Source organism: Phanerochaete carnosa (genome assembly GCF_000300595.1).
Source record: "Phanerochaete carnosa HHB-10118-sp unplaced genomic scaffold PHACAscaffold_5, whole genome shotgun sequence".
In the NCBI taxonomy this organism is placed as follows: Eukaryota; Fungi; Basidiomycota; class Agaricomycetes; order Polyporales; family Phanerochaetaceae; genus Phanerochaete; species Phanerochaete carnosa.
The window spans coordinates 3,669,027-3,696,208 of NW_006767632.1; the positions used below are offsets into that span (position 1 = coordinate 3,669,027).

The 27,182-nt window shown below is 49.9% G+C and overlaps 6 protein-coding genes across 6 annotated transcripts; 5 read left to right on the forward strand and 1 right to left on the reverse strand.

Moving 5' to 3' along the window:
• Positions 1-1,445: 1,445 nt before the first annotated feature.
• On the forward strand, positions 1,446-4,222 carry PHACADRAFT_196203 (uncharacterized protein; the record flags this gene model as incomplete). The annotated part of the gene is made up of 8 exons (XM_007396384.1): positions 1,446-1,874; positions 2,818-2,890; positions 2,945-3,130; positions 3,184-3,278; positions 3,331-3,444; positions 3,498-3,740; positions 3,795-4,094; positions 4,157-4,222. 8 exons carry the CDS (start codon positions 1,446-1,448, stop codon positions 4,220-4,222), a joined length of 1,506 nt encoding a protein of 501 aa, XP_007396446.1.
• A 5,211-nt stretch (positions 4,223-9,433) lies between these two features.
• PHACADRAFT_29104 (uncharacterized protein) lies at positions 9,434-11,366 on the reverse strand (the record flags this gene model as incomplete). Its single annotated transcript, XM_007395199.1, has 7 exons — positions 9,434-9,781; positions 9,862-10,022; positions 10,171-10,273; positions 10,337-10,534; positions 10,603-10,947; positions 10,998-11,072; positions 11,127-11,366. The coding sequence occupies 7 exons, from the start codon at positions 11,364-11,366 to the stop codon at positions 9,434-9,436; spliced, it is 1,470 nt and encodes a 489-aa protein (XP_007395261.1).
• A 2,512-nt stretch (positions 11,367-13,878) lies between these two features.
• PHACADRAFT_196205 (uncharacterized protein) lies at positions 13,879-15,262 on the forward strand (the record flags this gene model as incomplete). Its single annotated transcript, XM_007396385.1, has 3 exons — positions 13,879-14,196; positions 14,596-14,835; positions 14,891-15,262. The coding sequence occupies 3 exons, from the start codon at positions 13,879-13,881 to the stop codon at positions 15,260-15,262; spliced, it is 930 nt and encodes a 309-aa protein (XP_007396447.1).
• Positions 15,263-16,546, forward strand: PHACADRAFT_64480 (uncharacterized protein; the record flags this gene model as incomplete). Its single annotated transcript, XM_007396386.1, has 1 exon — positions 15,263-16,546. A coding segment is annotated over one exon (1,284 nt), but the record flags the coding sequence as incomplete, so codon positions are not given.
• A 4,587-nt stretch (positions 16,547-21,133) lies between these two features.
• On the forward strand, positions 21,134-21,790 carry PHACADRAFT_196208 (uncharacterized protein; the record flags this gene model as incomplete). The annotated part of the gene is made up of 1 exon (XM_007396387.1): positions 21,134-21,790. The coding sequence occupies one exon, from the start codon at positions 21,134-21,136 to the stop codon at positions 21,788-21,790; it is 657 nt and encodes a 218-aa protein (XP_007396449.1).
• Positions 21,791-22,056: 266 nt separating this feature from the next.
• PHACADRAFT_196209 (uncharacterized protein) lies at positions 22,057-22,535 on the forward strand (the record flags this gene model as incomplete). Its single annotated transcript, XM_007396388.1, has 4 exons — positions 22,057-22,190; positions 22,254-22,356; positions 22,418-22,444; positions 22,497-22,535. 4 exons carry the CDS (start codon positions 22,057-22,059, stop codon positions 22,533-22,535), a joined length of 303 nt encoding a protein of 100 aa, XP_007396450.1.
• Positions 22,536-27,182: the final 4,647 nt, after the last annotated feature.

The window sequence follows — 27,182 nt, forward strand, 5'->3', positions numbered from 1 at the left end:
CCCAGCTGAGGAGGTCGTACGCAGGCTTCGCATCAGAGCTCTCACTGATACCATTGCTGAGGGCCACCGCGGAGATGCAATTTTTGAAGGTGGCAGCGCCAATGCGGAAGTTGCCAGTCTTCTGCATCAAGTGATGTTGGCAGTGTTGCAGAGGGTGGCGACCTTGCTGGCACAGCCAATGCCATGCAAGAGGGTATGCATTTGGATGCTGGTCAGACTCACCACGTCAAGTATGACCCTATGCATCAGACTGATCGTCAAGTTTAATACTGTAAAGACGATACCACCACCGAGCGCACCTATTCCATTCCAAACTTTGCCCTGCAAGCTCCCTCTTCTACCCAGATCTTGCAACCTGGCAATGCTGGGATGCTTGATGATAACAAGGCCTGGCACCGGGGGCACGGGCTTGACTAGCATCCACATGCTGAGATGCACTGGAAGCACGACGCTCAGCTTGAGGAAGCTGTGATAGATGGGTCTGTCTAGCTGCAGCATGTTTTTGACAGCACACAGAGTACTGCTGGCCGGGTTGTTGGATTTGACCAATTGGGTGATGATTTTATGACACTGATACCAACCTTCTAGCAGAGTGCCTCAAGAGCGGGCCCTTCAAGCACGAATGTAAATCATGGTGGTCAATATCAGTTGTGGTTGTGCTCGTCTCTCACGATCTCACCGCCTATAAACTGCCCTGCACTTACTTTCTTACCTTGGCTTCACTGATGCATGTTAATGGGTAAGCATTTCAGTGAAGCCAGGTAACAGATCAGTCTAATATCAGTCAGACTCACAAGACAAAATCTTCACTTACCTGAAATGTATGCGTTGCTCCCCTTTCCGCACCCCTTTGTTCATTTGCATTCCATATGATCAACGACTCTTCTTGTTGTCAGGCCTTGGTATGATGGGCTGAATACACAACAAACACAACAGCAACATCTGTCTGATCAGGTGCAACTCATGGTATGCTTATGTGCTCTTTATTGTGCGACACACCCCTAAGGTCATTTTGTCGTAGGCCCCCAGTAGAGTGGACGACATCCTTGAACCATGCTGGTGTAAGGAGAACAACTGCAACGGCAATCTTATTTCACGTTTGTTGAAGGCCAAACACGAACAGGCAGACCGCCGAGCTGCTTCCAGGAAAGCGATGCGTGGCCGGTGCACAGTCGTCTTTGGCGAGCGTGCAGCACCACATTCAACATCTGTCAACCACCTCCCACCGTCGGCCAGCAGTCAATGTTCTGAACCGGCCATTGGTGATAGCAGCCTGCCAGAAACAGGTGCTCTATCCTCAGAGAGTACAATCAATTTGGTGCCATGGTCTGACAGGGCATCGCAGCTGGTATGTACATGTTTTCTACAACATCCATCAGGCATTTGATTCTCATTTGTTACAGCTCCAGTGTGCCAGCCCCAGACTGACTTGGCCTTTCACTGACATGGCACCGGCTCATACACCGCCAGCAGGGTCTCCACCACCAGTGTTCTCGCCGCAACGGCAAGCCCAAATTGCTGCTGCTGAGCAAGAGGGTGCCAATCTTGTTGCATCCATCTATGCTTCAGGCGAGCTCCCTGACTTCACAATCAATGACGATGACTGGGAAGACCCTGTCGAGTCTGATGACAGTGGCAATAAGGGCATGTCCAATCCGCTTTCCCCTGTGCAACCTGCACAACATGATTATCTCTCACCTAGCTCCTCACCGTCACTTCTCACACTGCCTCTACCTCCTGCTCCCGATGGCTCTAACCTGCCAGTTCCTGACCTTCCGCCAAACCCATTTCAACGTCCGAGCTTCACTCCAGCTCCTATTCCCAGCCCCGCCAATGTTCATCTTCATCCGGTTGCCTACCTCATCTATCTCCTGGTTTTATGGCTGCATACACAGTGCAGGCTGTCGTTTTGCACCTGCAATACTCTTTTAGTGGTAATTTCCATTGTTCTGTCAACTGCCGCCATCACACTTGATCCCCTGCTATGTACCACCCTCACCACTGTCATGACACAGCTGCAAGCTGACGCTCAGTTTCAGGAGCTCCCAGTTTGTCCGCAGTGCCTCAAGCCGTATCCATCCACTAGCCCTGCCGGCGCTCTTTGTGACATTTGTTCCTGACCATTATTCAACACACGGCCCACTGTTATTCAGCAACGTAGTGGTCGCACTGCGCATGCGCGTTCCAAACTCCACTTGCGCTGCCCTTACAAGTCTCTTAAAGAACAGCTAGTAGAGCTCATGCCGTAGATTGAGGATGTTGTCAACAACTGGTGCTCAAAGACACGAACTCTGGGCAAGTACACTGATCACTTCAACGGCAATGTGTGCCAGACTCTGGAAGGGCCAGATGGATCTCCTTTCTTTTGTCCCGATCTGCGTGAGCTTCCTGACAGTGAAATTCAAATTGGTGTTACCCTTGGCGTCGACTGGTTCTCTTATCAGCGGAGCCTGATCTCGGCTTCGCATTCATCATGTCCTATGTCCTTCAGCATCATCAACTTGCCTTCCAGCTTGCGGTTTGTGGGCTTCTTGTCTATCTTCTGTGATCACTAACTAAGCTTTTGGTTGTAGATATCGAGCCGCCAATCTGATTCTAACAGCCATCATGCCAAGGCCCCGGAAGCAGACTGCAGACGAGGTGCAGCATTTCCTGCACATCATAGTTGACGACCTTCTCCGTTTGTGGAAGAATGGGATAAAAGTTGCTACTTGACGCTTCCCAAACAGCCGTCTGGTTTGAATCGCTCTGGTTGGGATCATCTGCAACAAACCAGCTGCGCACAAGCTGGCTGGATATGGCTCACACAGTCATCAGCTCTTCTGCACGCTCTGCTGGGCCGAGCAGAAGAAGAAGGTACCCTTTACGGCGAAGATCTTTGAGGAAAATGGTCTGTTGCATGCCTGGAATATTAATTGACATCCAAATTGATTTGTACCAACAGGATATCCTTGTCGCACTAATGAGCAACATCGGCATTATCAAGCTGAGTACCAGGCTTGCATGACAGATGGCGCTCGTGAGGCATTCGTGAAAAAGCATGCCATTAGATGGAGTGAATTTTCTCACCTGCCGTACTTCAATTTCGAGAAGATGGTGGTTGTTGATTGCATGCACAATCTATTCCTTGGTGATATTTCTCTTAATTTTATGCGACGGTCATAAATATTTACCGCTGCGTAGAACTGGTCAAGACTCATTTTTACCATATTTGGGTGAAGTCTAAGGTTCTGCACAAGACAAAGGAGTTGAACCACTTGGATGCTATTCTCAACAAGGTGCACTGTGGTAGTGATCAATGGAAAGGTCTAACTGATGAATAATATACAGATGTCTCTATTAGCAAAGGTCGGCCGGCTACCACAGCTGATTGGAGAATCTGCCAGCAGATCCCTGACTGCTGATCAATGGCTCGTTCTGTCAACACTGATTGGCCCCCTTGCTGTAGGCTTATTTATTGTCTTTTAACCTTGTTGCAATTAACCAAAGAATTATAGATCCCGCAAATATGGCAGGACTATATGTCTGCAGATCCAGCTGCCATACTTGCGGCATGCAAGGCTAGCATAGCCTCAACTATTGCTGAAAAACGTTCAGCGGCCGCAGCAAAGCGGAAATCTGCGCAGCAAAAGAAGCGCACCAAGGGCAAAGCCACCCGCAAGCAGACTTCTCCTGTTGCAGAGAGTTCAACAGCAACTCGACGGTCTCAACGGGCTTGTCAGCCAACAAACCGAGCACTCGTACATGAATGTATATCCACTGTTATTGCGCTAATCTCACCAGCTAATATACAGAGTGTTGATGCAGCTTCGGACAGTGATGTTGGCAAATCAGAGGGTAAATGGCTCGATGACGGAGCTGTTGATGACATTGAAGACAAGACGTTCAATGACGAAATGCCTTGGCGCAAGAGAGCACGTGGAGACAACGCAGCTGACGACTCTCACAAGCTTTCACAACTTGTACCAGATGACGTTGTCAATTTTCTCAAGCTCTGTGAGGCCTTGCAATTGCTTCTCCATGGAGATATCACAGATGACCAGATCATCCAAGCTGACAAGCTCATTCAAAAGTATGGAATTGGTCTTATCGAGGTAAGAATAGCCTTCCATGATTATTATTAGAATTATCTGACATGACCCATTGCTTTGGCTAGTTATACGGACCAGAAGTTCTGAAGCCGAATCATCATTACACAACACAGGTCGGAAAGTTTGTTTGAAATTTTGGACCGTTACACTGCTTCTGGACATTCCTTTTTGAGTGCATGAATAAAATCCTCAAGAGCTACAAGACAAACCACCACAGTGGCGGAGAGATTGAGATAACATTTTTCTGAGAATTTCATCGAATAATTCGCACGTCGCGCATGATTTGTGGTTCACTTTACGTCTTTCTGCATGCTGACTTCAAAATCTTTGGCAGTTAGCAAACGGTGCACAAGCTGCGGAGACTACAGGTTTGCTGAATGCTGTTGAGGCCACACAATTCAGTTACAATGGTTACATGAGCTGTGAAGCACACTATATGACAAAGTCCCAGTTGACTTAGATCAACTATAAGCTGGCCAGAAGTAAAATAAAATAAAATAGAGCAGAATTTGCTAGCTAAAATAAAAAATGGAAACATCAGACACATTTACATCTAAACTAAAGCTTGTGCAGCTTGCATATCAGTCTTATTCTATATTACTTACCAATATAGTGAATATAGCCTACAAACATAATGAGGTAGTATTTTCAGTTTGTATGCTGCACCATATATAGCCTTAATTCAGCCAGTATACTTTTAGCCAAAATATTTGGCCAGTGCTTTTGGCTTGCACATATTTTTGGCCAGCATATGTACTTGGCCAGTGTAAGTGGTCCTTGGCTAGCACATGTATCTGGCCAGTGTAAGTGGTTCTGGCCAGCACATGCTTCTGGCCAGCACATGCTTCTGGCCAGCATATGTTTCTGGCCAGCACATGTTCCTGGCCTGCACATATTCCTGGCTAGCATCAGCAAAAAAATGGGTTGTAGGTCAGCGATGGGTTGTCATGCAAGCGCCTAGCAGCCTGATGGATGCTGGCAATGCAAGAGCAAGCAATACCTTACTGGTATCGCATGGCCGTTGATTGCCATCTCATCTCATGCTGGTACATCATTAAAATTTGGGTTCCATACTGATAAAACTCGATATGCTATGACCTGGTCGCTCAGATTCCGGTTGTGACGTGACGTCACCCACGCCAGGATGTGTCACTGCTTGTCTTTTGCCTCTAGTCCCCTCTGCGACAGCTGCACAAGGTTCTTTTGACCTCCCCTAAAGTCACATTTCCTTTTACATCATGATACTTATGAAGGGCCCTTGTCACCTCTCCGTTCCCCATAGTGATGTGCGGGCCGGGCCTCAAAGCCCACGAGCCCGCCAAGCCCAGTCCAAAAAGCCTGACCCGAGCTAAGCCTGGCAGCAGGCTCAAGGCTGGGCTCAGAGCGTAGTCAAGCCCAAGCCTGGCCCGAAAGCCCAGGTTTGGGTGCACCAAATGTGTTGCCGTTCCCTGGGCTCAAAACATGGTAAGAACAACTTTATATACACATACAAGACAAAATCTTGACTTACTGGGCTGGGCAGTCCCTGCTATTGTGACTAGGCGCAATTGTGCGCCACCGCCTAGTGTTCGCCGTAGGCGCCCCTTCGCGAACCTTGTCACAACATGGCTTGTAGCGCGGTCACATGCTCTCTGGAGGCTGCAGTACGGTGGGTACATGCAATAGCAGCCTATCACATGCAAATATGCTCACTTTTGTAGCATATAAATACTTGTCCTAAGCTTTGCAAGCTTGGGCTTAAGTCCACAGCTTGGGCCGGGCTCAGGCTCGGCTCGGGCTCAGGGCTCGGCTTGGCATCGCCACAAGCCCAAGCCGGGCCCGCACATCACTAGTTCCCCATGTCTCTTACTTCCTCTCCACCACTGTGCTCAAGTCTGAGCTTCGAGCCAGCCCGGTGAACGCCTGCGGACACTCCTGCACTCCATTCCATTGTTGTTGTGACAATACCGTACAGATGTTTGCACTGGGTGCTTGCCAGGTGGGGCGTGTGCCAAGGTGCGTGTAGATTGTCATTGCAAGTATCCTGCTGACACCTCGCATGACTGACCGTAGGCACGGTAGCCGCGGCACGTCCTCTGGCAGCTTCTGTATGGAGCTGTAACGTGAGCGCAAGGTGGCATTATAAGCATTTAAGTCCGCATATATACCTATCTATGTAGTATCTCAACGCATATAGTGTCTTTGACATGCATATATGCACTTGACTCAGACTAATCATAACTCTCACCTGTAGGCTTACGCGGAATATTGCTGCTCACCCAACAAACAACACCACACCTGCACATAATTGCCATGACCATGACCACTTTACCATGAACTTCTCCCTCCACGCCGCCTGCGACACAATGTGCGACGCTCTCAGGAGCATGGTGCCGGCAAGAAGACCACAAGGTCACAGGTGTAAGGTGTGCCACACACCACGCGCCGTTGTGCCAGCACCAGTAAGCAATCTGTTCTTCCCACATATTACATGCTGATGCAATTCTTGCTGATCTTCAAGGTTTCCTAGTGCATCCTTGCATATTATGTGCTTACAGTACGTCTCGTGATACGCAGGTTTTTGCACTCACGAGCACTCACATTTGCGACTCCTCTAGATACATTCATGTGTGGCGATGTCATGCTCTTGCATGCTATGTGGACTGTGCAAGTACCCTCTGTTGCCGCTTGTGCCACCTACGGCCTTTGTACCTTATGTAGCTTCGTGAATATACTGTGTTTCCATTTTCCATTTTCCAGGTGCGAGCTGGCCCTGAATATTTTTGAATATTGAATAAACTAATTTGAGCACTCCGACAAACACTTTCCGGACCGGTGCGAGCTGGCAATGCCTTGCCATGGCTGGCAAACCTCTCCAGAATAACGATGCTACCCAGACTGGTAAGCCCTACAAAGCATACAGGTGCTCTATCTATTATGGCAATGGCAATCCCAGGATGGGTTGACTTATATTCATGGGTGCCTTTATCTAGCCTGGCCATCCTAGATAATTAGGTAATTTTTTTGCTGATGAGCATGTCTCTCTGGCCAGTATTCATCTCTGACCAGCCCATGTCTCAGGCTGGCATATATTTTTAACTAGCATACATCTCTAGCCAGTGTATATCTCTGGCCAGTGTGTGTTTAAAGCCAACATATGTTTTTGGCTAATTATTTTAATTTAGTGTGCATTCTCAATTAATATTTATCTTTGATCGATATGTGATTAAATCAGTGCACATCTTTGGCTAGTGTGTATCTATAATCAATACATAGCTACTACTATCAATACTGTCTGTTTCAAGTTTTACACATATAAAGCCAATACATTTTGACCACTAGTATAGTTAATTAAAAGACCAACACTAATACTACTTGTTCACAGACATGAAAGGTGCTGTAACATTAGTTAAAAGGCTGTTACTATTGCTACTGTTAGCTGCAATGACATTGTCAGATGTGAGTTTCTGGCAAGTTGCTTTGATAGCAAAAATCTGGCAACAAAAGCTTAGAACTAGCTGCTTTTGAGCAAGCAGTTAAATCCAGCATCTTAAATTGTATATATGGCTAGAAATTACAAAGTGCATGGAAACCAAGCCAACACAGATTGTGCCAGTTTAGAGATCTGACTACAATTGAATTAGTATGTAGGCCAGATCAGTATAATTTAGTCTAGAATAGACAATAGCTTATGTTACAAGCTGCAATGATATTTGGTGCATGTTTCATATAACATTTGTAAATCTGGCCAGATACCAGATGTTCCATATTTTATGGCTTTTTGTCATGTCTATTTGGACAAAATGTATGAAAACTGCTACTGAATGCATTGTTGAGGCAATGTCAAAGACTTCCAAAGACAACCGGGGAACAGTCCAAGCCCTTGCAGGAGATCTTGATGAGCAATATCAATATGGTACGTCTTAATCTTCAGCACGCGATAGTGTAACAAATGACTGTATTTTCAGATGGGGTCTGATGTGGACTTGCGTCAACACACCATGAGGGATACTGCGTGGATCTAATCAGAAGGTGGCGCCGACGAGGTCTGGCGACTGTGCGTTAGCTTGTTCAGCTAGCCCAATTAACCAAGATGTATTAGTGACTGTACTACGATACAAATGAAGGCTTACCTAGCCCAATTAACCAAGAGGTTGAGATGGGGCTAGGTAGCGACAAAGGGACTCCTTATATACTAGTCAGGCTGCGCACGGACCAGGTGTTACATAAGCGACTGTGCTACGGCGGTTGCTAGTGTCTAGGGGACTTTTGGCGGGGAGGCGAGGGCCGGTGTGTCATAGCGTATGACCTTGTCGGACCAACGGGGATAGGATGTCTGTTGCCGATCGGACTCGGAGATAGTCGGGGGCCGGTGTGTCATGGCGTATGATGTTGTCAGGCCGACGGGAATAGAATGTCCGTTGGAGATTGGAGTGCAGCTGTTCCCGAGGAAGCGTGATGCGGTGACAAGGCGGCGGCGATACAGGTGTGTCTGATGCAATGATGCGTGCCTGTCGGTGATGCGTTTTCAAGGTGTTAGCGCGCGGCTAGGACTTGTAAACTGGCGCCAATGCGTCGACGACATTTGGAGGGTCGTATAAACATAGAATAAATCGGAGAAAATGAAAATAAAATAGGAGGCCGGGGCTATGCCCACGACAGGGTCTGCTTCCGCATGAGCACTCACTTCGAAAAGGCAGATCTCTCACCTGACCTATACTCGACCATGGTAACATTCTACCATATGTGTTTTTTACAGCATCAGTTCTGTTCATGGATTGCACCGTTGGGAGATGAGTTGACATACCCAGTGACTACTGACACCATTTTCTTCAACCACATTGTTATCAATCAAAGTCGCTACGTATTCCTACTTTGGTTGAATGCCTCTGCAGAGGCTTTAGTTGTTGTACGCATCAATGATGCAGGAGCAACATGGGTCGGTGAGCTATTCCAAGTGTTTTCTGTTGCCCAGCCACCTCTCAGAATGCAGCGTTTTGGTTACATGCGCTGGTTTGTGCCTTTTGACAGTGATATTACCTCAGCTGCATGGCAAAATAGGTGGGCACAGACTTGTTTACGCGATCGGCTTCTAATCATGTTGGCAGTGGTCGTCTTGGTGTCCGGCTTTGGATGCAAAACCGATACCTCTCGAAGAATGATAACGGCCCTGGCGCCATCACTGAGCTGGAGAAATTGTTGGTCATGCCATAAAGCTCGACATTACTGTTGGTGAAGTTGGGGCATGGGCAACCAATTTGGTACGGCCAGTACATCTGATTTAATTCTACTGCTGCAAGGACACTTCGAGCACGTTTATACAGGTCGGAGCAGTACTATTGGGCCTTTAGAGTCACCTATGTTCATTCGTGTTCATCATCGGCTTCATCACCTGACTGGCTATTACCTAGTTCAGCTGGCTGCGAACAGTCAACACGATGCAAGCACTGGGGTAAATCATTGTCAGGAATGGCCAGCAAGAAGATGGTGTAGTCCTCAGAATTGGCAAGAACTTCAAAAGAACCGAGTGTCCCAGTATGGTGAGCCCAGTCAGTGCTGATGCAGCTTTCAAAAGGAGGCTTATTCTTTGGAGGGGGGCCTGTGTAATTGTTGTCGATAGAACCACAAATGCGCAACTTGGTAGCACGTCCTTCATCACGGCTCTTGGCTTCCTTTGATAATGTCTCAAGCGCACCAATAATGTGGTTAAACTACAGCAGTGGTGAGTACCTAAGGCCAAAGCTTACTGATACTGACGTACCAGCTCAGATCACCACTCCTTGCTTCGTACCTCAAGCCTGCCAATGCCCCGAGCTTCTTCGTGAGTGTTGTGCTTTCTAGCAACAGCTTCGCCAGAGTCAGAGTGCTCGGATGACATGTAGTCACTGTGCAGGAGCTCCTGGACACCAACTGTGTTCTCTTCGCTGTATCGAGCCTGGAAGTCATTGACGGCTTGACAAAGTTAATCGCAGCACTAAAAGGCACAAAGAAATCAGGAGTGTTCACAGAATGAATTTGGTGAGTGAATGTACACGGCTTCGCCTGAGCGCATGCTTAGTGTTCACTTGTTTAGCTTTAGCCTTGACCTTGGCTATCTCACTGGTCTGCGCCTTGTAATTACTATGAAGCGTAGTGAAGTACGTCTCGGCTGTGAGCCAAAGATGTACCGGAGTGGCGTCTGCTTCATTTAGAGTACATCTGACCTATCAAAAAGTAGCTTGGGTTAAAAGATCTCTTGTAGAGTTCATGTAACAATGGTAACGAACATTCTGTTTTTTGACAATGTGGTCGACTACTGCTTCAAGGTATTCATGGTTAACATTGAGGCTGATACTTTCTTTCCAGTGCGGATTATAGAGTGGGACGTTGTTCTCAACACACAAAGGAGCACCATCGGGCAAAGGTTCAGGAAGGACCATCTTTTCGTTGCGGACCGAGTTAACTCCAACCAAGTCAAGCATAATCTTACGGACAGTTTTCCAGCATATGACAGTAAGTGCAGCACGTTCTATTAGACAAACGCTGATCTCACCCTGACAGGACCTGTGATCTTGAGCTTATCAGCCTTCCTCTTTCCGTCTGCGCTCTCCATCTCTTTCCTCACGAGATTTTTGATTTGCTCAACAGTCAGAGAGGTGTTGCTGGTGTTGGTTCCAGTGGGGTCGGTGTCACGGCTGGTATCTGGACTGGGGAGAGAATCGCTCGAGAGTGCGGGAAGGGCGTCCTGCATGGTAACAGGCTCGGTGGAGCCTACAGAAGGTATGGTAACCTGCGCAAACATTGTAGGATGGCCACCAGTGCTGATACCGCTGATTTGCCCAGGAAATCCGCTCATGCCTGGACTGTACATTGGGCTCATTGGATAGCCTCCCATGTTCTGTGAGAGGTACATGAGTGATGTCTACAAGATACAATGTCAATGCTAACCGGGATAAAGCCGTGACCTCCGTAGTGCATAGGATGAAGTCTCATAGAGCTGCCGCCGTTGCTTACGCTTTGGGTCTTGATGACAAGTGTGAGTACATCTGACCATAACCAGAGATTAATGGTACTTACCATGAGATTCACTGTGTTCATGCCAGGATATAGCCCAGAGTTGTGAACAGGACTGGGATAAGGGACGCTAGAAGGACCGTAAGGTGCGCCAGTGTACATATGGGCCATGTCCTCAGCTGACATGCTGAATGATGACACAGGGGGGCTGGGCGACGCAGTGTTAGAAGGGGGAGGCATGGCTGCGTAGGTGGGCGAAGGCTCAGCCTGGTGTGTGGCTTGGACTTTTAACATTGCAGGCATGCCTCACCTATTAGTCATCTGTGCATAGAGCTTTTGGCTGTGCCAGGAACTCAGCAGAAGTAGCATGTGTTCCTAATCTCATCCAAGTGGCCGCTTTGAACGAGCACTAGCACGACACTGCGATCGGTGCATGCGGACGGGTGCATGTTTGATCACCGCTGTGACCACCACCATGACCTAACAGAGCAGGCCCAGGCTCAGTACAGCTGGCGCACCGCTGCGAGGGACCACCATTACTAGCATGATGGAATGTAGGAGGAAAGTGCGACGCAACAAGCTACAGGGACGCAACTGGAGCGCGACGCGCTAGTCAGCAGCATTGGTCAGATGATATGAGCGGCCACAGTAAACTGTTTCATCTGTATATAGAACATGGGCACACTAGATACATCATGTTTCCACAATTTGGACACATGACGTTGCTAATGCAGCGGTCGAGAATGCCCTCAGAGTTCCGGACAGGAGCACATGGAATTTATAATGTATCTCACAGAGTCCGTTTTTGCGCACACCATGAGACCAGACCACCGCTATGCTGGAATTGGTAGCTTTCTGGGTGAATCCGGCAGACTGATTTCTGGCATGTCAGGAGGGTGCGGCTACATGAGATCTATTTTGTATCAATGCATATTCAGCGCCAGGGCACTTTTCGTTTAACACAGTGACTGGCTTGGCTTGGCCCAGAAGCCAATGGCTTTGGCTTGGCTTTGCCAGGCTTAGGCTTGTGAAAACTCAAGCCAAGCCGCAAGCCGCCACAAACCATAAGCCAGTGGCTCGGCTTTGGCTTGGGCTGTGGCTTGTGTCCTGATTTTGCAAGTGCTGTGGATTGACCATGTCAACAGTTCCACAGCTGCCACACGTAGACACACAGTCATGTACAACATGTAAATAGTTTTATTGCATGGCAAAAGGCCTGAATACATACTCTGAGGTATAATATAGGTGAGAAACATCAATAAAATTGTTCAGAAACCTGAACTTCATACAAACAAGAAAACTGTCGCACATCAGGAAACAGGACTTGGGCCCATAGTGCTCCAAAATGCTCCTGTAGCACTCTGTAGCATTGTGGACCTAAGTCATTTTCCTGATGCAATGCTTGCATTATTGGCCCATCTTTACATTATACATCGTCAAAGCTATCTGCATAAGTATATACTGCTGTTTTTTAAATGATCGCAGTTCTAAGAACCCTTGCTGGAAACCTTCTGCACATTCAAGGTCATTTTGGCAAGATCCTGGGCCAATTCCTCCTCCTCCACAAGAAAAGCAGGTGGAAGAGAGGATGCACCGAATAAAATGTAAGAATATGGCATGTGTATGCGTAGCGGACAGTGAAGCTTGACACGATGCAGTGGGCACCTCTCATGGTTGGAGGTGCCAGGGGTGCCGGTGAGCCATGGAAGGTGCGATGTGACATTCCATGCGCACTCTTGTATGGCTGCACTCAGATGCACTATCTCATGTCTATCTAAAGGCTCATTCACCGGCGCGCACATTTTCCAGCACCTCGACGTGGGTGCCCTGCAGACTGCATTGTGCTACCTGGAGGCCATTTGCCTCTTGAAAGCATACAAAGACCATGGCAGCCTCTTGATAACTCACGAGAGCAACTTATCCAGGCAGCCTGGATAATTTGCTCTCTCGTTATGGCTAGCTTTGTATGGCACATTCAAGAGTGATCATTGGTGACATCCTGGCATTGTTCATCAGCACGTCAGCGATGACAGCTCTCATTAATGCCCATCTGCCTGCCGCAAGTAGGTGCTGACCAAGTTCTTATGATTATTCTAACAGTAGTAATAAATACAGTAAATTTATTGTTCAAAGCCGCGGCTTGCCAGCTTGGCTTGGCTGGCTTGACATGCAAGCTGAGCCAAAAGCCTGTTCAAGCCAGCACCTTTTGGTATGAAGGTCTGCAGTGGACAAAAATACAAATCTCATTCTTGTAGTATAAAGGTCTGTGGTGGACAAAAACAAAAATCCCGTTCTTGCAGTGCTGAATCTTGTTCTGGCTGTGGATGGTAATTCATTTCATTGTACTAAACTGAGTTTGTCCACGTGTTAGTGAACTTAAGTGCACCTGTATGCACTGCTATACTGTACTTTTATGACCGTACCAGATGTTACACATCACAACGCTTTTCTGCAGACACCGCCAACAATACTCTCTTAATTTATGGCGATTTTGGTGAGTTGTCGGAAAAATTGTGACCGCACAGCATTTGTGACTTATGTTGCAACACCAGATAGCACCATCTCAGGTGTTGGTGGCATTTGTGCCGCATTGGGCTGAGGAGATGTGCACATCACATTCTTTACCAAAGCTGGAACCATTCCTGTCACCCTGAAGAACGTTCTGCATGTGCCATCCATACAATGCAACTTGCTTTTGCTGGGTCGCATGACCAGCACGGACATCAACTTCATTGGTGAGAGGGACGGACTGTCCCTTGTGGACAGTACCCGAATCATTGGTACCAGGCAGAAAGTAAGTGATCAGTTGTATCACATGGACCTAAAGATTTGCCAATCAGTATTGTCTCCCACAACTTCTGAGCCACGGGCATTCACAGTGCACACCGCCGTCATCGAGATGCTCTCACAGACCCAGGCAGCTGCAAAATTGCTCACAAAACCAGTTGCTCCATCTGCGCCCATTTGTGCATCGTTCCGTGCTGAGGCGCCTCCACAGATCCAGGCACCTGCAAAATCACTCGTGGAACCCACTGCCGCTCCCGCACCTGTTGAGTCTGATTGCAATTGTGCTGCCCGCACCCTCATCTCCAGTGAGAATCCCACCTACCCGGCTGCACTCGGACCTACCAAGGTATACGGACGGAGACCGAAGGTTACCGATATCTACTCTCTTCGCCCTCTGATCTCAGTTTTTGCCTTTTGCTGTTTTCTTGTCTTTGACCATATACCTGTATCTACTTTTTTCTCCCACATTTCTATTCTGTTGTCGTTACAATTATCAACACTTGTGCGCCTTTGGGACGGTCAGTGCCCTTTGGCGCTTGCAACATTTCTCTCGCGCGTCCCTGCCCCAAACTGCTATATCTTTATTCACGACGTTGTTCTCTCCAGATCGCACACCTTCTTCGTGTAATACACCCTCTAATATCATTACTTTGACTTCTCCAACTCTTACTCGTGTGTTATGTGGCAAATAAATGAAGCCGGCCGCCGCGAATACCTTTGTAACTGCAAGATACATTGCAAACAGGCGACATGGTTGCCAAAATCCACCTACCACCTCCACCAAGCCCTCCTGGACAAAGAAGAAAGGGCATATTTAGCTGCAGCAGAGGCTACTACAGCAAAACATGCACGGGATCCTTCCGAATCTCTAGAACCCGAGCAGCCTGTCCAAGGTGGACAGGCGAGTCCTGTAAAGCGCACGCGACCTTCTCCTGGGGAGGATCCTAGTGAAGAGGCAGAAGATGTCGATGTGGAGATGGACCTGGTATGTATTTGCCCTTCAATCCATTGTAATGTGCTCACCTTGCTGGCTTTCTTAGCTCAATCAGCTTGAGTTCCGCCAATCTCTTACACCTGAACATGATCGTCCCCTCACTCCATTACTTCGACCATCTGCACAACCTGAAGAGCACAACTTTTCTGTGCCACCATCGCGACCCTGGGAGGAGTCTCAGCCTGAGCCGGATGACGATGATGAGGCCGACTCTGCTTCCGGACAGCCTGAGTTGATGCTACCAGATGCTCGGCGGCCTGATCATGGAAGCTACGTTGACCATGTGCTAGCTGAAGAGGATGAAGAAGATGAAGAAGACAAACCTCACAGGCCTTCTGAGCTCAACGAGCCTGTGTTCACTATGAGCCACCGCATCAAAGATCTTGAAACTGCACAGCAGTTTATTACAGCTCTTTAAGATGCTGCCCTCGAAACTGACCTATCGCCTGCTGTCATAGAACGCCTTTGCCATCCTCCACAAGAGGCTTTAGAGCTCGAAGACACTACCGAGCGCCTTTCGATCGAAGTTTACTTGGGCCTCAAGAATGCTTCGCAACGCCACTACAATATTATTCGTGACGCTATCTTGCGCTTTGATCCAAGCTGCGAGATGCTTTCATTTGATGCAGTCAAGCGCCGCATTGAAGAGCTTAGTGGTATTGTTCCTGTCTATCATGACATGTGCTTCGACAGCTGTGTCGGCTTCACGGGGCCGTTTGAAGACCTTGAGCAGTGCTCAATGTGCTCAAAGCATCGCTACAACCAAGCCAAACATGCACGCTCCGGCAAGAAAGTTTCTGTCAAGCGTTTCCTTACAAATTGTATGGGACCTGCTATTCAAGCAATGTGGCGCTCTTCCGTTGGTGCAGAGGGTATGAGCTATCGTACACGTTGTACTGCCAAGATCATGAAGGAGATAACGCGGCAGGCTGAACACCAAGACGGCAACTTCGAGTTCTCTCCTCCTGAGCTTGACGACTATATACACGGCACGGACTATCTCGAAGCTGCCCTCAATGGGTTCATTGGTGAAGACGACACGGTTCTTATGCTCTCGCTTGATGGTGCACAGCTTTATCGCAACAAGACATCTGATGTTTGGATATACATCTGGGTTCTCATGGACCACAGCCCTGATACCCGCTACAAGAAGCAGAACATCTATGTTGGCGGCGTCATTCCTGGCCCCAACAAGCCGAAGAATATCGACTCATTTTTGTTTCCAGGCTTCCGCCATCTTGCCGCCCTTATGAAAGAAGGCCTCGCGGTTTGGAATGGTGCTACGCAGCGGCTCTTTCGCTCAGACCCATATATCATTGCCTTCAGAGCAGATCAAATTGGCATGACGCAGATGACAGGCCTTGTTGGACACCATGGTCGCTTTGGCTGTCGGCTCTACTGCCCTTTTCCTGGACGGCGCAAAGATAGGAGTGGCCACTACTTTCAGGCAACTCAACTTCCACACAATCATCGCGTCAACAATTCTGATCATCCTGATGTCAATGTTGGCGTCATTATTAACGAGACATATGCAGAGAAGACTCACCGATACAACAACAATCTGCAGCAGCTTCTTTCAGGTTCACGGTCTCAGGCTGCCTACGAACGCATTCGCCTTGAGACAGGCATTTCCAAGCCCAGTATTATAAGCGGCTTCCCACGACACTGTACTCTTGGCGTTCCAGGTTGCTTTCAGAGTGACCTGTTCCATCTCGCGTCTCTCAACATACCTGATTTGTACCTTTCCCTCCTCCGGAGAACTATCGACTGTGATAGCCAGGATAGTAAAGACACTTGGGACTGGGCCATTTTTTGCAATGTTCCACTTTGGGAGCAACACGGCAAGGAAGTTGCAGCCACTCGACCGTATCTTCCTGGGTCCTTTGATCGTCTACCACGCAACATTGCGGAGAAACTCAACAGTGGCTACAAAGCTATCTAGTTTCAGCATTATCTTTATGGCCTTGCACCTGCTTTGCTGCACGGTCTCCTTCCGGAGAAGTACTGGCGTCACCTCTACAAGCTCGTTCGTGGAATGCACATTCTACACCAACACCGAATAACTCAAACTGATGTTGCAGCTGCTCACAAGCTTCTCCTCAGCTGGTCACCAGACTTTGAGACCCTCTACTGCCAACGCAAGACATCACGGCTCCATTTCGCACGTCCTAGCACCCACGGTCCAGTTCATACCGGTCCCGAAACTCTTGGGCGTGGCCCCAACGCAAACTTGAACCAGGCGGCTATGGAGCGTACAATTGGCAATCTCGGTCAGGACATCCGCCAGCACTCCAACGTATACGCCAACTTACAGCAGAACGCCCTCTGCCGCTGCCAATTCAATGCTCTCAAAGCCATATACCCTGCGTTCGCCCCTGATCCCACCATACCGCGTGGTGCAGTCATTGTTGGCAATGGCTATATTCTCTTGTGTGCAGCCGAGAAGAGCCAACGGGCTGTTTCACATGCAGAAGCCGTCGCCTTGCAGCGCTTTGTCCATGCTCATGGTATTCCTGCAACGGACGCTTGGTTGCAACAGCCAAAGATTGCACAATGGGCTCGTCTGCATCTTCCCAGTGGGCAGAACGCTCGCTTGCTGTGGAAAGAGTCTCTCAAAACTCTTGAGGCTCTCCGAACATCTCGGAATGTGAAGGTACGTTGTGTCTCCTTCTGCATCCGAGTCAGCCGTATTTTTACTGTGTATTTGCTCTAGTTTTCCCACAATAGCGAGATTGAGTATGGTGAGGTTCGATTCTTCTTTCAAATGGAAGTAGAGCCAGGCCAACCATCACGAGCATTTGCACTCGTGTCAAGATACACACGTCCCGACCACCAGCTGCTGACCAAGTCATACAAGACTGTGTGGTCATGCAAGGCAAGTGGTGATGATGATATCCTGGTTGTAAGTGTCAAGACAATATCAGCCGTTGTCGCGATGATTCCACATCCTCATCGAGCCGGCCACGACGAGCTTATAGGTAGAGTATTTGTTATGGAGAAGCTCGGGGTCGATTCTATTACATTATATGAGCAAGATGAGGAGCTTGATAATGAGGACGAATAGCTAGCTCACTGTGCTTCACTAATATCATGTATTACATTTTTATACTCCTCAATTCGAGGTGCAGACTGCACATCGTTCACTTCACACCAGATATCTACGACAGGCGCCTCTCAGGGTGTGCGGCGCTTATAAGCGCTTTCTACCAGCTAGCACATTATTCACTTCCTCCACCATGTCATTGGTATTTTTGTGGTTATGTCGCACTTCCATGGCTGCAAGCATACCAGTAGCGTGGGCTCTCTCATGATGCCTCCACTGTTGTGCTACCATACGCACGCTGACAGCACCCAACTGCATGCACCACGATGGAGGCCAGCTACATCAAACCAAGGTGCGTTGTACTTCCATAGTCAGTAACGGACTTTATTCATGATGATTGTGCTGCAGGACACATCGTCGCAGTCTTGCTCCGCACTGCGCTGTGCGCACACTCCCCATCGTTCCTCCTCCGCTGCAATGCAAGGCATGACCGCCACCTACGACAAACCTTCGTAGTTGCCAACATGGCGCGCAAGAGGACGAAGCAGAAGCTCAACGCACCGTCCATCGTCGCGCCCACATGCTTCGCCCTGCGCATCCACCACCGCACATGCAACGCCGCGCAACCACCATCGGTCGCACAGGAAGGCGTCCCTCTTGGACTCGTGCCACTCAATGTTGCCCTTGCTGTCACCGGTGCCACTCACGCCGCCGCACGTGGACGTCGAGCCAACATACGCCGCGGCGATCTATCCGTCGCCTGAGCCCATCGTCGCTGCAGGCGCCCCAGAGGCACACCCCAGTCTTGCTCGACACACTCCTCGCCGCCGGCGTGCGCACCTTCATCAACCTCACCGACCCACACGAACTCTTCCTGTACTACCTACTCCTCGCCGTCACGAGCTCTTCCCATACTACCTGCACCTCGCTGCGTGCTGCTCGACATCGACCTGCGCGAGGTCGTGTACCACAACTTGCCTATCCGCGACCGCAGCCTGCCCGAGAGTGTCGACCTCGTGTGCTGCATCCTTACCGTGCTCCGCGGCCTTGCCGTGCTCCGCGACAATGAGCGCCGCAAGCGCATCTGCGCCGTCCACTGCCGCGGTGGCATCGGCCGCACCAGCGTCGTCATCAGCTGCTGGCTCGTCGAGTTTGGCATCGCACACGATGGCGCAGGCACTCTGCTAGAAGAGCACACGATGGCGTCCACCTGCGCTATGAAGATTGTTGCGGCTTCTCCGCACTCCGCCGTGCGCACACCCCGCAACGTTACTTCTCCCGTGCAGGGACGCCGGTCTTTAAGCAAATCGAGTTCGCGCCTAAGACCTCTAGTAAGCAGACTTAGCTATTTACCTATTTGTACTCCATTGCTCAGTATGCCGCAGCCTCTGACTACGTCGTTGTAAACTCGAACAACACGGAACGTTCTCTGCTGGCAACGTTCTCCGTTGGGGATCTCGCGCAGTGAACAGCAAACAAGACGGGCCTGTTTGGCAACACGCCCGTGAACGCCGTCGCGTTCCTATGGCTCCCAGCAAGAGACGGCATCTTCACGTGCGTGCCAGACCCTGCGGCCAGGCTGGGCTCGGCGCACTACAAGCTGCTCTGGGCAGATGGCCCCGCGGCGACGGTGCTTGCATAGCCGGCAATGGGGCACTTTGTGACGATCAACACCGCGGTCGTGTCACCGACGTGTTCCTGCTCATCGACCCGAACTTCAACATGAGCTCTGACCAGGCTGCAATGCTTGCGGCCGTGCGCGCCACCCTGGCAGGCACGGGGGCTTCGACGTGTAGTTCAGCGCCGACGTGAGGACGCTGCTCTTTGCACGAGCAGGGAGATCCCCGTTGCCGAAGTAGTCTTAGCATGATAGTCTTAGCATAGAATTGGACACCGAAATGTTGTCGCGTGCTGATTGCTGCCCTTGGGTGGCAAATACAACAACTCTTGTAAACTCTCTGAGCATGCATAAATATATAACAACCAGTCCCTCTCCAGCCAGCAAACCTATGCTTCAATTGGTGTGATCATTGTTTGAGCCTGGGTCATTCTGAGGCAGGTTAGTATGTAAACAACTATGAACGTATGTACAATGCTGTTACTTACTGACACAACTGGTGCTCGGTCTGATACAGAGCTACTTGTAGCTGCAGGCTGCTGAGCGGCGCGGCGTGCGCGAGCGCGCTCTTCTTCGAAGGCCTCGGTACGCAATTGGAGCAGGAGACGCAGGGCCAGTTTGGTGCGAACAACTTCTTGAGTGATCTTCTGGCAGTATGTGAGTGGATACTGGTAAGGCAATGGGTCGTCGTGACGTGCAGCTTGCTGTCCGACTGAGCGCTGGATCAACCGCACGCATCGGTCAGGTTGACTAGGAGTGGCGGCGTGCTGGTCATGGTCATGGTCCATGGTGGTAGTTGTAAGTAAACCATGTCTCTGCAAAACACGGTCCTTTATAAGTCCAGAATATGGGTAGATGTGAGTAGGTCTACGTGCTCGGTGGTGTACCCATTTACTTCCGCTCAATCACATATATAAGGCTCTCATCACGGCGACCGACACCCCCATTCTGCTACCCTGCTCTCCTGCGTTACTACTGTGATCGTCAAGCACATCTATCTGGCATCTTCTTACCATAGAACGCTCAGGCAATGGAGGGAATCCTTCAAAGTGGAGCAGAAGCACATAGGATGCAAGAGATGGCTGGAGGTGACGTGTCGTTAGGTAAATTTCAACATAGTGATGACTACCAAGAGGAGAACTGACGAAAACAGGTAGAGGCCTTTTGGAAGACACGTCAAGTCTAGATATGTCCATCAACATGACTGCCAATGCATACACAGGTGACTGGAAGACCTTTGAGGTTCCAGTGCATGGCATTTGTTGCTGAGTGTGTATGCATAGCTAATGCACTGTTCCTGCAGCTATCAGCCAAGGAGGCTTCAAACATATCAGCCGTAAACACGCATATCATTGGCACAATGACGAACAGCTCTGATTTGAGTCTGATGCCTCTGTTTAATATTGTTCAGCATGTACGGGGGAGATGGAGGTTTTTGGGTGCGTGTATCTTGATTGTACATAGCTGTGCACCTCACCTGACCCAGGCACGATTTCCAGGAACCGCATTGAGAAGCTGTATGAGGCTGTAAACATGCTCTCGTGAGTTTGGTTTATGTCCAATATTAGCTAGTAGACTGAGATCTCGCACGGAGCTCGCGGGTGGATGTCGTGATCCAAAGTGCCAGTATGCAAACTGCTATGGGAGTCCCTGGACCTAAGGAGAACATCAAGCCCTTGCGTGAGAAGTATCCGAAGGTCCGTTTCTGGCGCAAGAACATGTACAAGCAGCAAGACGGACAACCAGGCCAAAGCAACCCCATGCGAGAAGAGACACCACGTCAGAAGTCCTATAAGAAGCTCCGATTCCTAGAAAACGACCAGGGTGTGCCATACACTATAGGGGAAATTGCTGTGGTTTGCGAAACCATGAAGCGCGCATTTCTTGACCTTGACAGCTCTCACAAGGTTGCGCCGCCGGCAACATGGCAGGGTCACGCTCTAGACTGCCATTGCAAAGGAGTCTTTAGTGCACTGTACAAAGCTCATCCTGATATTGAGTACTGCGCTGATGACTGGAAGGCCAATCAGATCGCTATCGAACGATATTCCCACTACCGCCAGCATCATCCGTGGCCTGCTGCATGGCCAGCACCTGTCCGCCGCATCAAGGAGGAGCCTCAGCAAATTGTCAGCGAAATCAAGGATGATCATGCCGATGGTGATCCCAGCTGCAGCCCTGGCAAGCCCAAACTGGCAGCTGACGTCGAGAACATGGACCCAGCGATGGCTCCTTTGCCTGATACCACACAGAAGAGAGCCGCTCCCACAAGTGCTGAAGATTGATGCGCAGCGAAGAAGCCCAAGATTGGGAGAAGGATCATCATAGCCAATCCAATGTAAGCCTACGCACCGTCACATCACTTAAGACTAACAATACAGTGGGTGGTTGCAGTCTTGCCACAACGCAGCCCACAACAGATGATCTGCCCGAGAATCTTTCAGACCAGGACATCACCGGAAGTAGAGTCAGGTTTGATCCCGAAGGTGGTCAGGTCAGCGAGGAAACGGCAGGATCAAGTGTGCCTGAGAATATTAATGTAACAGAGACGATGACCGAAGGCTCTGCTCTGCCTATTACAGTCCCCATTAGCTCTGCTCCGACTGAAGAGGCTGCGCGCTCTGATGACCAGGTCGCTAAGGGAAACACCGCAGCTCAGGGAGCTGCAATGAAGATCACTGGGAAGTACGTACCTTGTTTCACCATGTGGACGTCAGCTGGTTAACCCTGTCAAAATCCTACTGACAGGACTTACTGTTGTGACACTTGGAAGGCCGAGCACCCTGACTGCCAAGAGGACTTGGCTGCCTTTGAGGCCTATTGGAAGGGCCTCACCGAGGGAGAGAAAAGGGTGCATTACATGATATCTGTGGATGATGGCAGTTTCTGATTCATTGTGCACATGCTCATAGAAATTCAATAATCTTGCAGCCAAGGCGGTGAGTGTACAGATTCGTAGGGGAGTTACTTGGCATACTAACAGCAGTGCAGAAGCGTCAGCTGAATCGGACGGCGGCGAGCACGGCGTAAAGTCAGAAACGGTAGGTCTATTCGCATTCACATTGTCTCGCGCTAAATAGCTGAAAATCACCGTGCAGATACGAGCGGCTAGGTGAAGAGAGCTGCATGGATGCGGGTATTTATGGGTATGTACTGCAAACGGTGTGCTACTGTATGGGAAGTAGAGGAGAGGCAACCTGGGTGTGTGTAACTGTAGATAGCAGTATATCTGGGTGTACCACAATTTACGAAGATGAGAAAATTGCGTAGATGGGGGTGCCTCACAGTCCAATACACCTACCGTGGTCTACGGAGTCGAGCGGAGTAGGTTTGAGTCAACCCGGGTAGATGTGATGTTCACTGGGCCTCATCCTCCAGCAGATTCAGATACCTGCAAAGCCGCTTGCAACAACTATTCCCGTGCCCACGCTTGTCCCTGCATCATTCCACACCACAAAGTTCCGGCAACCTCACGAGACCGATGAACCAGTCACTGCTGATTCGCCCCCTGACACTCGAGTGCACATGCCCTGTGTCGCTGTCACCACCACTACCAATCCCCTTGTACGTGCCACTGTTGGCACTCATCTTGACATTGCACTTGCCGTCCATGCACTTCATTGCTCGAGCATGTCCTTTGATACCTCAAGATCACCACCGCCCTTTATCTCACCTACAATCCGGGTATCAAGGGTCTGATCAGGTACTTAGACGCCGATCAGGCCCAGCCCCCTTTATTTCATCTCCATCGACATTTCTGTCATCCACCGCGCTGCCAATATGTTCACCAAGGCGCTTGCCCGTCCCACTCACGCACAGCAGCTTGCCCTCACGAACGTGTCTGCTCATTGAGGGGGAGTGTTGTAGTATTTGAGGTGTGAGGTGCGCTGACCTGCTGGATGCGCATCCACCATGTCGCACCGAGACACTGACATGATGTGCTAGGCGTTCCCCATAGTCACATGGTTGGCAGGTTTCAGCTGGAGTACCATTGAAACCTGCCACCCTATGATGTCATTACCCTCTTACCAGATTTAGATATGATGTGCGCAGAGCACACTCAGCTCTGGCGCCCTTTCACTCACCGCTATGTTTCCCTTAGTCTCAGCTTCTTCAGCATACATAGTATTGGACTGAATATATTAGGAAGTAGATAAGCTATATAAGGACACATAGTATTATTCTTAGAATTTACCATTGATTACTCATGAATCCCCCGCCTGCGCAATCCAATTCACAACAGGGCGTACTTCAATTGATACACGTTAACACTAAGTATGAAAACATACAGTACCCATTTTTGCGGCCTCTGAAGGGTGTGCACAATCAGACTTTTTCCCATTATACACTGGGTGGGTACTTAAGTGCAGTTTACTTCTTTGGAAAATCAGATGAAAATTGGTTGACATCTGGAAAAAGACATTTTGCTGGACCCACCTGCCAGCAACCTGTGCCATCTGGGACCAAATAGACTGGTTTGTATCAGGGGACAAAATACAGATGGGCACATACCAGGGTGCAATGTCTATCTTGGTCTGTACCATTCAGACCAGCTAGACAATAGTATCGATGCACGAGACCAGTAGCAGTGTCACACAGACAGAAATGCTTTGTATAGTATGGGCAGCTTGTTTCTGTGCCCCTTAAAATTTAGCTAACATAGAGTACAAGACTGCTGGTGATATTTGCAGCAAGAATAAAAGGCTTGAACTGTGTCAGCCCAGTTGCTATGCATGCGGCGAGCAAGTGCAGAATTGCCTGCCCTAAGCCACTGGCGCACGTCCTTTTAGTCTGCCATGTGTTGGCCATCTTGTCTCTCATGCTCTTATATCTACTCTCTCTCCGAGACCATCAAATATCCAACACGCACTAAACGGTGGAGTCAGGAGGTGGACAAAATGCAGAGATATCATTTCTTGCTCACTGCACCCACTGCGCTCGACTGTTTCAATCCTGCCTGACTCTTCCCAGCCAGCAGCGACTGCTGGCAGGGTCTTCGAAGCACTGCTTGTCGCAGCCACTGAACATCACGCACCTCTCGGCATCACTGTGACCAAGATATCAACTCACCGTGACGGCGCAGGCTTGTCGGGTGGCCCAGCGTTGTCCGAGTCCACCACGTTGCGAGCGACCCCAGCCCCGCAGTCTGCGCAGACTCAAAGATCTCGAAGGTCAGCAGGAGGCCGGTTGTGATAACTATATTGTTGGCAATGTTTGAGGTATGTGGCAGTGCGGCTCAGTTGTCAGGTTGGACTGACCGATTCCCTAGGTGCAACATGATTCGGTCCCATGAGTAGACGGCACAAGACATGGATGAGCTCAAACTTATCTGTGGTTAAATGGGAGACCCACATCGAAGCCAGTGAGTCCCAGCTCTGTGGCCACCATGCCGACAACCTTTTGTATTCCCCATCCATATCGATCTCAGCATGGCTACATCATCATGGACCAAGCCGCGTCACTTCTTGGTTCATGTATCATGATCTGTTCCTTCACTGCCTGCCCTTATACCAGTATCTGACTGACCATCTCATTGCAGATTTTGACAGGTCTGCTGGCTCCTGCGGAGAGCCAAGTGCATGGAGATATACGCCGCTGTTGCTAGGTAGGTGTACATTGATACTCTCACATGATCGGTAATACTGTGGCCTGTTAGACCTTTACTTGTACCTTGTTCATATCACCATAATCAATGCGATTTTTTGGCTATCCCAGCGCAAACAACTACAGTGGCTGCTGTGTGAACTTATTACCTAATTGGGAAAGTGGATGTGGTTTCTGCCGCGTTGTCCAAATATGTTGCAGTACAGCATGGCCTAGACATGCACATACCATACGCAAGCGAGTACAGATGACATTAGTAGTGCTATGTTTAGTCCAACACAGTATATACTGGTACGGCATCTGCAGTGGTTGGTCTGGATGGTCCAGCTCAGGGGGTTGTGTCCAGAGATCCGAGTGGTATGGGCTGGTCTATTTGCCACATTCTACTTCGCGTTTTTCCAGATGGAGCAAGGGCCTGTGCTATTCCTTCGGTTTCCACCCGAGGAAAATGGGGGAGAAAACTACTAGTTTGACTGCGCTTTGATCTGGTTTGCACCAAGCTTCACCTCAATTTTTCTCCGCGTGCAATCGAGCATAAAATGGACTCTTCTTGACCAGCTTTGGCTCAAATTTTTGGAAAAAAAAGCTGCGCCTACTCTGGCCTTGCGTGACGCGCGCTTCGTAACCTGACACTAGCCCTTACCTCTGGCAGCGTGGTTGGATAGCAAAGGCAATCAGAGTGATAGCGAACGCATGGTGCTCTTCCGCTTTGGGTACTAGCCAATGTTCATATTCCCCTATGATATTTGCACTGGCGGCAGGTTCGAACCGAGAGTGCCCAGGTACTGCACCCCACGGCGCTGAGTGCTGAGTGCTGAAGCACGAAGACGACCATTTCACGTTCGCAAACTTTGTGTTCAATTTATGAAGAAGATTCGCAATCGGAGACTGCAGATAAAGGTCACAGAAGGCTCAAAATGCATACTTCTAGCCAGCATCTGCGAGGAGCTCAGCTCGCACGCACCTTGCCAGCGGCTTTCGCGCTGGATGTGCCAGGAATGCGCGGACAGACCTCTCCGCCACAACTCTCCGATCGTTCTGCACGAGGTGTGCGTCGCGCCGGATCAAAACCCGTTGCGGCTCTCTGTGCACAAAGTCGAACCACTGGCAGTGTGATAGAGTAGCTCGATCGCGTTAGGCACTTCTTCTGAGGCCGCCACGGCCCTGACCGAAGCTCATTTGCGCCTCCCGGCCCCGGCGCGTACCAATCGACGTTGTTTAGCACGAGGTGTTCGATCATCTCGTTGCGTGCCGACGCTGCTTCACTAGGTGGTGGCCGCACGACACCGAAGCTTTCATCGAACGTGAAGGAGCGTCGTCGGGACAGGGAGAGCTCACCACTTCCTCGCGAATACGAAACGGTCACGGTACCACCTGTGTGTGATCCAAGTTGCCATCGATGTCGCGCAGCCTCAGACGGCTCCAAGCCGTGTTTTATGAAGCCCGCATCTAGATCTCATCATTCCCCAAGTTGCGGGCGAGCGACATCATCCCCGCCTTCACGTTCAACAAGCTCGCCGGATTCCTCGCGGAAACTTGAAATGCCCTCGCGCTGGCGGAGCTCGGAGGCGGTACGTTCGAGATCTGGGCGACACGTTGTCCTCGGGAGGCTCTCCGTCGCTTCTGCAAGCATAGTACTAGTCCCCGGGGGCGAGCCGTCCAGCCACAACACTCACCGCCGACTAGCGACACAGCTGCTCTAGACGTCTGAGTCTCGACCCGGGCACTCCCCGGCCACAGAAGCACAAAAAGATATGCAAAAAAACAGGATAAGCGAGGACAAATACACTTACAGGGTGCCCAGTGCTACCGCGCAGCCTTCCTATGACGGCGGTCGAGACTACCGTCGTCCGCGCGCGTCCCTTGGAACCCCAACGGCGCCAGCAAGAAGCGTTCGGCAGCATCAGCAGGAGAAGCGAGTGGTGGGGGCAAACAAACACGCCGAAGCAAGTGCCAGCAGCACCCAGCACACAACGTGTTCGCGGCGTGTCCTGTGATTGCCACCGCGGCGGAGCTTGCGTGTCAGCGGTGGCAGTTGCCGGCGGTGCTCGTGTCACGGAGGACGGCGCAGCA